The 12,920-nt window shown below is 38.6% G+C and overlaps 1 protein-coding gene across 7 annotated transcripts in view; it reads right to left on the bottom strand.

Annotated features, from left to right (window-relative positions):
- The window catches only part of ABCC9 (ATP binding cassette subfamily C member 9), a 131,194-nt gene that overhangs the window by 63,243 nt on the left and 55,031 nt on the right, over positions 1–12,920 (bottom strand). For 4 of the 7 annotated variants that reach the window (XM_058282882.1, XM_058282879.2, XM_058282880.2 and 1 more), the window contains 2 exons: positions 12,178–12,283; positions 907–1,008 (listed from right to left, as the gene is read on the bottom strand). In XM_058282882.1, the coding sequence (XP_058138865.1) occupies positions 907–1,008; positions 12,178–12,283 (208 nt within the window). Of the gene's footprint in view, positions 1–906; positions 1,009–2,392; positions 2,432–12,177; positions 12,284–12,920 lie in introns of all 7 variants that reach the window. The other 3 variants (XM_058282878.1, XM_058282877.2, XM_058282876.1) reach the window with 1 other exon arrangement.

Raw genomic sequence — 12,920 nt, forward strand, 5'->3', positions numbered from 1 at the left:
TCAGGATTCCTTCCTCCTCTTCTCCCTCCTCTTAACTGTCCACTCTTACTCTTAGCTATTCTTTTCCACTTTTACTATCATCCCCAGGTACAGGCCACAAACACCACATGCCTGGATAATTATTCCATCAAACTCCTCAAGGTCTCCTTGCTCCCAATTTCAATCCGCCCTATCCACAACAGTCAGATTAAACTTCCAGGTGAAACACCACAGGGGCCTGTTACTCCCCTTCCTAAAACGCACGGTGTTACGCCCCCGTGGCTCTCAGGCCCTCCGCCTCTGCACTTCTGCTGCCTGAGCGCCCACCGCCAGGACCCACCACCCCTGGCTTGTCTGCCCCCAGGCCCCCAACAATCCGCCCACCCCGTGGCCTCTCCTCCTCGCGCCCCGGCCTTGTGCCTCCTCCTCACCTACTTCTCCCTCGCCTTTGGACCCAGTCGAGGCTGGGGGCCCATCCTTGTAAGGGCGGCTCGAGGGCAAGGTCAGGCTCCAGGGTCATCTAAGGACAGCTGCGGTGGCCAGAGCCGGGCGCGCAGGTGCCCGCTGCCCCACTCTGTCCACGGCCAGCCTTCCTTCTGCTCCTCTCGTGGACTTCTCCACCCACTACCGACCGCTTCCCCGCGCTTCCTGCCCGCCGCCCACCTCAGAGCATGCACCGTGGTGTTTCCTGCTGCTCATTCTTAGCCTACAGATGGTTCTCAGAAAGTGTCCAGCATGGGCTGGACGTGCTCATGCGCCTTCTTTGAAAGCGACAACTCAGAAGACGGTGGCGATTAGCAGGGAAGGAGCGCAAGCAGGCAAGGGAGGGAACTCCAGAGGGCAAGTTTCAGAAACCAGGAATCAGCCACATGGATTAAAAGCGGGTACCTGTTTTAGTTCTACAGTCTATGAAAAGCTTAAAATTACCTCTGTTTGTTGAAAGGACTCCCAAAGGTAATATTTTCTTCTACTGTAGCATTTAATAGCCAAGGCTTTTGAGCTGCATAAGCCACAGAATATCTGTTCCTACTGGAAATTGGAAAAATAAAATAAAACACTGGAAATATGCAAGGGTGCATATTTACTATAACTAAGGAAAACAAAAGGCAGATAAAATATCTGAAACTCAGAAATGGGAGACATCTAAAAAGAAAATTGTATTAACCACCAACCTTAGCAATTAATGATTAGACATTCCACATCATTTAAAGGGATTAGAACTTAAATGAAATGTAACACAATATGCAAAATTTGATTTTAATGCTAAATGAGTGTTTTAAAATATAAACTATTAATGGGAATTTCATTTTCTAAAATAACTATAGTTTAAAAAATAACTTATAGATTAATAGCAATCAGTTAGTTCCAATAGCCACAGATATTTTACCTAATATTAAGAACATGTTACATAACTACCAATTTTATATGCAGAACTTAAAAAAAGGAAGACCTGGGATATATGTTGATGGCTTAATCACATTAACATATTTTAAGGTGTTGGTTAACGTATATAATTATTTCAAAACAAAGAAGAATGTTTTGAAGCTCCATTTCAATATGGAAATAAACTACACGTTTAAAAACTGCACATTTTAATACATATTGAAATAATTTATTAAAAAACCCATTAATCTCCCTCTTCCCATTTTTGGCTTGTAAATTGTACCAGATGCCTATACATCAGATTTTAATTTGCAATAATTAGGAAAATGCATTTGAGCTGAAAATAAAGATGATGATTGGATTGGGGGGTGGGGTGGGTGAGCTTAAATGTCAGACTTTGATAGATCATGATCGGTAAGTACTAATTAAGGTTAAAAGAGAGTAAAGAAAGAGAGCAGTTAGAAATGCTCAGTTACCACCGGAAACGTTACGTCTAAGAGTTTGAACACATGGTAATAGATGTAATACGCTAGTCACCGCTCAGGTAACCGTGGGTATAGAACACGGTGGTTCCCAACCTCTGACATTTCTGCTCCCACCTGTCCCTGGTCCTTTGAATGTCGTATTTTGCTTAAAAAAAAAAAAAAGATGAAGAACTTGGTTCTCCATCTCTACCTTCAAGGCAGACCTCATCATTGATTAACTCACAACATACATATTACTATTACATTTTTATTTTGTTAGATCCCAAACCCAGTTTGCTAAGGACAGTTTGAATTTTAGGCAAGTGTGACTCATTGAGAGGAAAAGAGTTGACACAATGAGCCATTCCGTTTGGCAAATTCACTCTCTTAGCAGCCCGCAAAGGTTGAGAACCACTGCGATTGGAAATGTGCTAGCGCATGTTCAATAAAGAATTTTATACATCATCAGAATAGACAAAATGACCAGAGGTAAGATATTAAGTATCAAGCAAAGTCTGAGGAAGGAAGTTATTCTTATTAAACACGGGTTAAAATAGAAATAATACCTTCTGGTTGCTTCAAAAGAAGGTTCAGATTCATTTACACTGTAAGTATGGCAAACAATGTTCATTAATTATGAAATATAAATATAGAATGAATGTGCGCACATATCAGGGATGAGATTTAAAACAACATTGGACATATGAAATATCTCATTTCCCAAATAGGCTTGATATTGATTTCAAAGACAAACAGTTTATATTCTTTGTGTCTTCATCTGCAAGGGAATGTGGCTTAGTAAGTTTTCAAAGACAGACAGCACCATTCTCTCACACATAATCTTCGTCCATCCAACGACCTGGGTTCTGGTCCCAATTGTAGCTTGTAGACTTGGGTAATCTCTTTAGGACACAGTTACCTAGACTTTGGATGGGTTATCTCCAAGGAACCCCTGTCTCAACATTTGAATTTAATGTATTTAAACCCTACCTTAACATTTGAATTTAATGTATTTAAACATTTGAATTTAATGTATTTAAATTCCCTAAGACATCAAAGAAAGAATTACTTCTCGGGTTTTAAGTGTGAAAATGCTTAAAGCACAAAAAGGCCTGGAAGGAACTTGTAAAAGAGTCAGACATGCCAAGTAAGTCAAAATATGACATTTAGGTATAATTAATTATTGATCGATATGGTTTATATAAAGTGAATTTTGGAAAATTGAATTTCATTATATTATGTGGGAAAAACACCTAAAGATTTATTTGCTTTTACTGGTCTAATTTTAAATAATTTAGGTTTAACTGAATGGCATCATTCTGAAAGACCTTACTTCAATAACTGAACACATAATCAAAGCTTATGAGAACTCCAAAAATATTTTTATTTGGAAGGTGTTCTATGCTTTTTTTGGAGAAAACTAATTATGTTACCTAATGATATTTTGCTTTGAGTTATTAATTATATGATTTTCACCATTACTCATTGCTAATGGCACCTTGAAAAAAAACAGTCTCAGACTAAAAACTCCCTCTCAGTAATGATTATTTCCTGATTTAAGTTACTCATCAAGTACACTAATGATATGCATGATTTCCCTAAGAGATATTTTTCCTCACAATATATGTTAGAATCCAAGAAATTTGGGTTTCATTTCTTCATAGCAAAAACCTAATAAATAACCTCAAGTATTTTACATAATCTGAGGAAGAGAAAACAAAGGAGGAAGAGATAACAAAGGAGAAAGAGCAGAAGTTAATGAGTCAAGTTGCCTACAAATCACCCAGGCTGGAGATATGGATTTAGGAGTTATCAACCCATTCAGTGACTATTTATTGAATACCAACTATGTTTCATCAATATCTATTCAAAATTAGTTATTGATATCTTCTAGTGCCAAGAATACTAAAAATACAGTGAAGAAAGAAGACCCATTCCTTCCTTCATTCTGCTTTCTGTTTTGTGGGAGTGAAAAATCGGGGACAAATGCTATGATAGGTGAGGTAAAGCATAATACCAAGCAACACTTGAGAAATCGGGGAAAATAGTGAAGCTCATACCTAAGGATTAACTAAGAGTTGGCTAGATGAAGAAGAGGCAAAGAGTACTTCAGGCCATGGAAAATACCACTGGATTACCTTGAGATATTCTGGTGCATTGGAGGAATTTACATAAATTCAGTATGGCTGAAATGTGGGGTGCAAATGGTAAATGAAAAGATAATGAAAGGGCTCATACACCATTTTATAGCATTTTAGCTTTTCAGAGTAATAGAAAACCAAGGGAAAGTTTAAACAAAGGAGAGAGGTTCTGTTTGGCAATATCACTCTGGCTGCAGATTGCAGCAAATTAATTGCAGGGAGAAAGACTAGAGGCTATCACAGTAATGGAGAAGAGAGGGCAGTGCCCTGACCTAGAGTAATGGTGAAGAATGAAGTGACCACATTCAGAGTTCCCTAGGATTCTGTGAGGATGGTACAGAAGTGGGTAATGGAGAGAGAGGAGTCAAGGACAGGAAACGGATGAGGAAGTGCCTATGGCAGGAGAAGATACTAAGCGCAGCATCAGACATGTCAGTTTGAGATGCCTAAGGAATATCCCAATGATCTCATTCAGGAAGCTGAATCTGAAGCTCAGGAAAGAGTTCTAGGCAAGGGATGAAGACTTGGGAGTGATTTTTCCCCATAAGATGCCTGAGATACCAAGAAGTTTGGATTCCATCCTGTATCAGTCAAAAGTCAAAAACTACTTAAACAGTTCTATAGGTTCATAAGACAACAAAGGAGGGGGAGCCCAGAGAGGAAACTAAAGTCCTGGGAAGGGACGTGACTGCCTACGGAGAATGTACAGAGGTAGAAAAGGGGCCATGAGAGAGCCCTGAAGAACATCTCTGTTGAAGAAATGGGCTAAGAAAAAGAAGCCTGCACAGGGTACCCACGCAGAGCAGACAAAAATGGTGAGAGGTAAACTAGTCTGTGAGTTTTATTGGAAACTAAACAAGGGAACATTTTGAAGAAGAAAGGTATAGGCAACAATATCAAGTGGCCAGGAGGTTAAGTAAGATAATGATTAAAAAGTGCCCAGTGAATTGAATGATTAGTATGCCACTGATGGTTTGATAATAGCTTCAGTGGAGAGGCAGGGGAGAAAATCAGATTCAAGGGGACTGAGGTGGGAGTATAACATAAGGAATGTGAAACAATGAATCAAGACAACATTTTATCTACAAAATGAAGGAGAGGGGATGGCAGTTGGAGAGAACTGTGGATTGAGGATGGATAGAGATAGATAGAGAAAGAGAGAGAAATAGACACACACAAAGAGGATAGATCGAGAGATAGATAGGAGAGTCCTAATTATCTTCAAATTGCCATGGAAATGAGCCAGGGGCTAGGCTAGGTGTGAAGCAGGTAAAGAGAAAAAGACTACATGCTATGCTCTAGGGTCACACTGTCTAGTGAGGAGACCAATCCACGTTGATGATTTGTATAAAGTTCAGAGGGACTTCAAGAGAAGTACGTAAGTCCACCTGGGATACTAAGAGAAGGCTTTTCTGATAACATCTGAGTTGATAGTGGAAGGAAAAGTGAGTCACCAATCTTGGGAAGGGCATTTATTGCTTCACATGGTGCAAGAAATGTGACAATGTCTCCATCCTGCAATAGGCATTAGAGAGGGAGTATGTGCATTTGAGAACTACCTGAAGTTCAGGGTTAATGGAGCACAATGTAAAGGGTAAGTGGATGGAAGGAGATGAGTTGAGACCCAGATCATGAAAGGCTCTGATGTAGTATGCAAAGGTCTTTGGAATTTTTCTTGTATCCATTGGTCAGTCAATACTTTCCTGATATTTATGATAATTTAACAAAATAGCTAATTATTTCCTTACTTCCTCTGGTTTCCACTGGTAAACAGTAAGCTTCATGAAAACAAGAAACTTGCTTCCTTTGTTCATTTATTTATCCCCCCAAATTAACACAATGATTTGTATATAACAGGTGTACAGCAAATATTTTCAGTGACTGGATAGATGAGTATCATGGAAAACAAGAAAAAAGTTGGTTTCAAGAAGTGATCAACGGTGACAAATTTCAAATGCTATGGAGAAGTTAGGTAGGATGAGGATTGAAAACGAACTATTGGAATGTAGCATGCAGGCAGTCATAGGCGAGAACCTTTCAGCCAGATTGCTGTGCACTGAGGAGTGAAAGCAAAGTAAGGAGGTTGAATGTAGTAGCATGACTCTTTTAAAGAGAGATATTCTAGTGGCTTGAGAGACAGGCTAGTCCATTTTTAAAATTGAGGATATGGAGCATGGGAATCTCAGCGGAGTTGCAACACCTACTCTCCAATTCATTGGAATCACTAACAAGGAGAAGATGATGGATTACCAACATACCAAGGAACCGAGAGTGTCTACAACTGCAAGCAAGAGAGTCTCATACATTGGTCATATGGGATCAAAGCACCCCCTCAATTAAAGATGGAGTGGGCATCACCATCCCAGAATCCTCAGGATTGGGGAATGAACTATGGACTAAAATAAATTTACTAGTATTCTACTATAGACTTCTTGTGATTCTAGCAATGGAAGAAATATCATTGATGTGGAGGCAGTGGCCACTGGAGGTCCCGAAGGAGGGAGTGGGTAAAACAGGTGTGATAAGGGGGCATTTTTGGGACTTGGGAATCATCCTGACTGACATAACAACAACAAATACAGGCCATTATATATCTTTCCAAAATCTACAAAATTGAGTAGGAGAGAGTGTAAACTACAAGGTAAATTAAAATCCATGCTTGGCGGCAATGCTCTAAATTGTGTTTATCAATTGCAATGAATGTGTTACACTAATGAAAGAAGTTGCCAATGTGGGAAAATGTGGGAAGTATGGGGAGTGGAGCATGGGGAATCCCCTATATATTCTCTGTAACATTTATGTGATCTCAGTATCTTTTAAAAATAAAAATCTGAAAAGAAAAAAAAATAAATCAATGATGTTAGTTATAAAAAAATAAAAACATATAATAAAGAAGGATTGATTAATGGAGTAAGGATCTGGAGAAAAGAGGGGGATCTTTATTTCTGAGGATGTCTCCTTGCAGCATGGATGCATATTTTCCTTCAAGCTTAAAAATTAAGTATCATATACTAGCTTCAAGGAAGAAATAGATATAGATTCATCTGTAGGTAGCCATCTTCCATAAACAAAATAAAAATGATCCTACTCTTTCATTAACATTTTTCATGAATAATTTACGGTCCTTAACTTTTAGAGACCGCCTACTCCAACCCTCTCATATAACAATATGTTTATTCAAATTCAATTGTGAATTCCAAAATAAAGAGTTAGCACTGAATCCCAACATCAGATCTTATCTGATCCATTTCTAGAATCATTGTCCACTATTCAATATGGTAGCAGACAGGGCTGAAGGCAACAAGAGAAAGCAAAGAGATCAAATGGAAAATACCCTTCTGGTAAGTGGTATAAGATTTCACTTCTGAAGTCCTCTCCAAGTAGGATTTGTATTTTCCTTCAAGAGTAAAAGTTAAATTTCATGTACTAGCACTTCCAAGTATTATGCTTGATACATTGCGGAATTGGGAAGAGAGACTTTTGAGAGCTTAAAGCAGGACAACTACTTGGAAGAAGGGAAGAACATGTCAGCATAAACATGTTAGATTATATCTGATCCAGAAAAGATGACTCAATGTGTAAAGTTATTCCTTTATGCCAGACGAAGTCCCACAAAAAGGGAAAACTTCTTGATTTACCTGTCTTAGAATAATTGAACCATGTTCTAAAACTGGCTATACCAAGACATAGAAGAGAGAATGTCAGGACAGATGGCACCCAAAGAGTAGGATGACTGATGGCATAGGCAAGAGGGAAAGGAGTAGAAAGGGGAACCAAAGATAAATGATGGCCTTTATTATTATACATTCCACACTCCCTTCCTAGAACCATCTATCACGCAAAACATTTTAGTTCTAACTCCCAAGATATTGGTAAAAATTATTGTTTAACACGACAACTAGGAAAGAACAACCTCAGTCAAGTAGGCTGCTTGCTTGTTGCTTTTGGACAAATAGAAAGCACACCCAGATGGAGAAGTAAAAATCCTGATACTCATGACAGTTTTGGAAACTTTTTAGTCCACCCCTCTTCTCTCTCAACTTTCTTGTCTGGGACTGTACCATGTCAGATTGGGTGCAAAGTAGTAATTCCCAAGGACACATCTACCAATATCTTTTTGCACCAGATTTTACTCATGTAGGTATATCCTGGGTGAGCTGTCTTCTCTCCCACCTAAAGCAAATATTTCTCACTGCAAGAAGTCAGACTATTTCATTGGATTTTGTCATGCTAGTCTATGAGGACACATTTTAAAATAAAATCCATGCAACCAGAGATACATGCAATGGTGAAAAATACTAGTAAGGAATTTCGTTCCTAATCATTGTATTTAGTTTATTGTTTTGTTTTAGTTTGAGCTGAAAAAATTCAAATAAATCAGTCTGCTGAAGCAAAGGACTTCTTAGCATTTTCAAATCAACTTATCAATACTGATAATTTCTTACTTAGCTCTGCTGTAATTAATTTTTATATGCCTTTCTGTATTGGAATGGGCAAAGCAGCTTTTTAACTTTTAGAATAAAAAGAGTAATTACAAATCACTCTTGAAAAAAATGTCAATTTCTTCTGAACATTACTGATCTAAAAATATGTTTTATCAGATATCGAAGTATCATGGGAAGAAATTTTAGTAAAACTTGTAATTAAAGAAAAACAGAATTTGAGTCATCTTATCCAATCCCTCAAGGGCTTAGTTTTTCATTTGTTTGTGTGTTGGAGTCTACCCAAACATTTTCTGAGGAAAATCTGAATCCTTTCTGCCCTACAGAGATGAGTTGTTATCTGTTAAAGTGAATATTCTTAAAAGGATGATTTTTAAACTATAGGGATTTTATAAATCCTCAGAATCATCTTAATTCCTTTCTCACATCTTGATCGTAACTCTGATTCCAAGATACACACTGAGTCCAATCACTTCAGGTAATTTTCACAGCTTCCATGCTCCGGCAAAGGCACCTGAATCTCACCACTGAACTAGAGCTATCACAACCTACATGCTTTCCCCACTTCTCTTCTTGTCTCTGGAATTCATTTTCCACATAGCAGACAGACTATCTTCTTCAAGTGTAAATCACCCCGCAACTCACACCTCTTCCGTGGCTTCCGATTGAATTTAGAATAAATCTTACTCCCTCTCCAGCCTCCTACTGCACCTCCCTCAGTCACCAGTCACCAGCCGTTCTGCACCTTTCTTGATCCTCAAACACACAACGGCCATCCATGCCTGCGGAACTTGACACTTGTCAGTCCCTCCTCCCCGGTTTCTCCTTGGCCAGCCCCATAAGTCACTCAAGACTCAGATGAAATGTCGGTTCCTCAAAGACCTTCCCGGCGCACCTGCTCCAGAGTGCCCCCCATCCCCTCCCTCTGACAATATCGCCCCTTCTTATTGTCTTCACAGCACCTATCACCTAGTTTGTGGTGGTGGTTCACTTGCAGCGAATGCAGACCCAGTTCTATAATGGAAGTCCCTGAGATCAGGTCCTTGGGCTTCGTTCCTTGCTTTAAAATCCTCCCTACCCTAGATCAGGATCCAGCACAAAGGAAGTATCTAGGAAATGTTCGTTGAACAACAACAAAAAAAAAGATTAAATAACAAAATACCTATATTTCAAGCTAAAATATTAAACATAGAAGATTGTCCAAAGGAATCTACTCAAATGTAGTTCATTTCATTCCTGGATCAAACTAGATGTTGAAGATCTGCCTACTAAGTAGGCAGTAGTTTTGATCCTACCTATGCCACATTCTTCACCCCTTCCCACTTGACCTCCAGACCCTCACAGAACATTTTCTAAATATTTTATTATTTTCAATTTGATTTGTAATAATTGACCCAAGAAACTTGCTTTTGAGTAAAATATAGGCATATTCGGGATATTAGCAATGATTAATTATACAACTTTTTGTTAGTTGTTGTTTTTAACTTAGGGCCCATGAGAGAGATTTCTTTCATATTTTTTGGTAAAAAAAACCCTTAACCTCTACTGAACAAATGTGGTTTTCATCTCACATTTCCTCCTGCCTAGCTGAATTTGTGGCCCATATTTTATATTTATGCAAGACCCCACTACATGCATTTCTGTCTACTAACTTCTTACATTATGATTTAGCCTGATTTCCTTCTTGATTTCTTTACCTTTTTTCTCAAGCTTTATATATATATTTTTTCAAATAAAATAACTCATAAGCTTTATTCAATGAGACAAAATACAAATGACATAAATGCTTAGGAAAGCAAGAAAATAAATGACTAGATTGTGTTAAACCTTTTTCTCATTCCCATATCATTTATTTACCCATTAACAAAGTGATAATGGTTATTCCTGATAATACTGGGAGTCAGTTTGGCCCTAGTGGAGCAAGGGTCTGGAATCTTAGGTAAGACTGCAGAAGACTTGCTACTGGCATGAAAATAAATTTTCAAGCTTGCATGCCTCTGTCGCTTGTTCTTTCCCTCTGTTAAAATCAAAACTCAGAAAACTTGATAAGGGCCGTGCAAACCAGACGACATAGTTTAATCCACCAGGGCCTGCTGCTCAAGATCTGTATTTATCCAAAATGGGCGGGGATCTGCCTGCCTTGGGGAGCAACAGGAATCTGCCATGAAGCCAAGGGCAGGTGGCCCTCCTTTCCCATGCTCTCTGCTGGATGTGCACCAAGCCGTTTCACGGCTACTATCTGTTAGATTTACCCGCCAGGGATAAAATGGACAGACAATGGTTCTCAGGCTTCTTTTGCCAGTGACCCTGAAAATAGGATTTACAGGTCAAATTTCCCATCCAGGCAGTTCCTCCTCCTAATTGGGGCTTAAAATAGAATCTATTCTAAACATGCCTGAAAATTCTCATTAGTCATTCTTGAGAGATGTCTGTGTACATAAACATCAGAACTAAGCCACAATGGAAATAATGATGGTAGGTAAAATGAAAGAATAAAGAAAGAAAGAATCCACAATACAAAGCACACAAAAATAACAAGATAAAAACTGCCCATCACTCTAGAGCAGGGTTCCCCAACCTTGGGAGATTCGGGGCCAGGTAATTGCGGGTTGTGGGGGCTGCCTGCACCTGTGGGATGTTTAACAGCACCCCTGTCCTCCACCAGCTACGGCAGTGGCAGTCCACCTCCCCAGTGGGAAAACCAAAAATGCCCCCCGATATTGCCGAAATGTCTCCAGGAGGCGATATCAGTCAACCATGATGCTGGTTGAGAACAAGTGGTCTACCGTCTAACTTTTTGGATAAACTATAGCCAATTTACTCAAACTTATGGTGCGGTCCCTAGGCAGGCTAAATCAAATAAATAAGAGTTACTCATTATTACACAAGTGTGTAACACTATGGCTCTGAGTCAATGTGCTCTGAAGACCCAAGCCAACCACTGAAAAACCTAGAGGGAGCACCATGTTAGCCACTCCGTGCCCATGTCTTTAGAGTTACACAGCACATTAGGCTGACCTACCCAAACCCCTAGCTGCTACTTCCTAAATAACTCTAGTAGCTCCTTTAAATTTGGTGTGCAGAGAAATGGTTGATTTCTCAGCCTCTTAGGGAGATTTTTGTGAGAGACGATTTTATTTTATTTTTTGTCTGAACACTGAACCATTAAGGCTCTCTTTTGGGCTTTATACATAATGCAAGTTTTCCATATACTCTTTTATAGAAAAATGAATTTTTAAGTTATTTCTCTGAGTGTTACCCATTTAACTTTAAAAATCTATCTTTCCAATTCCAACCCTACTTTTATCTCAGAAGCAGTACTAGATACTACTATAAACCTTCATAATAAATTGTCTTGAAATTTTTAATTTATGACACTTTAGGTTTCCACTAATTAAAAATACATAAATAAATATATAAATAAGGGAGTGGATGTGGCTCAAGCAGTTAAGCACCTGCTTCCCGCATGGGAGGTCCCGGATTTGGTTCCCTGTGCCTCCAAACAAAACAAAACAAAATGAACCACAAGCAAACAAACAAAAAGACCAACTCAGGGGAGCTGATGTGGTGCCGGTTTCCCACATATAAGGTTCTGGGTTCAATCTCTGGCCCTGGCACCTCAAATAAATAAATTCAATTAATTAAATAAATGAAAAGGTGTGCTTATTTCTGAGGGGTCCTAAGACTCATAACATGGGAATCTTCTACTCTAATTTCTTTCCTGGAGATCATCACAGAGCAATAGAAACCTATCAAAAATACACATACTTGCTCCAATGAACTTTTCCTTCCAGTGTCTGCATCTCACCAAGGATGGCAAGGAGAAGAGATGACTTTCCACATCCCACTTGGCCCACAATCATGGTCAACTGACCTAGCAAAATGAAACAAAGGGCAATAACAGATGTGATGGAAATCACTTAGCAAAATAAAAGACGTGTTTCATAACCAAGAGCCCAGTTTTAGTCTCCAGCAAAAAGGTATTCTAGGCTGTTCCTTTTCCTAGTACATAAGCCTTTCTGGAAAAGGAAAGAAATTAAAATATATAGGTCTTGATTTATTTATTTTAATACTATGAAAATGGCTAATGTAAGTGAAGAGTGGAGTAATTGTACAGTCCTCTAGATTAGCTTTGGCTTTATTATTCAGATGATTCAGAACAACAAGGCAGTTTTCACTAAAATAGATCAATAAGAATGAAAGTGTTTTTGCTCAAATTATTAAGATGTCTTCCCCAAATTTTGATTTGCACTTATAATTTTAAAAATCTAAGCTACTGACAATTGGATCTGATCTAAAACATTTCCATTCAATTATCCAGACATTTTGAAATTATTTACAAAAATTATTGGGGATTTGAACTTTAAATATATTGACAGCTTCTTCAGTCTTCCTCAGTGATAGAAAATTTTCACATATACTCTCTTAAAATCCTTTCTCAAGCAAAATGGGAAAACAGGTACCCTATTGCTTAGTCACAGATCAGTAAATGGACACTAAGTAACTCATCG

Source organism: Dasypus novemcinctus, chromosome 20 (genome assembly GCF_030445035.2).
Source record: "Dasypus novemcinctus isolate mDasNov1 chromosome 20, mDasNov1.1.hap2, whole genome shotgun sequence".
NCBI lineage: Eukaryota > Metazoa > Chordata > Mammalia > Cingulata > Dasypodidae > Dasypus > Dasypus novemcinctus.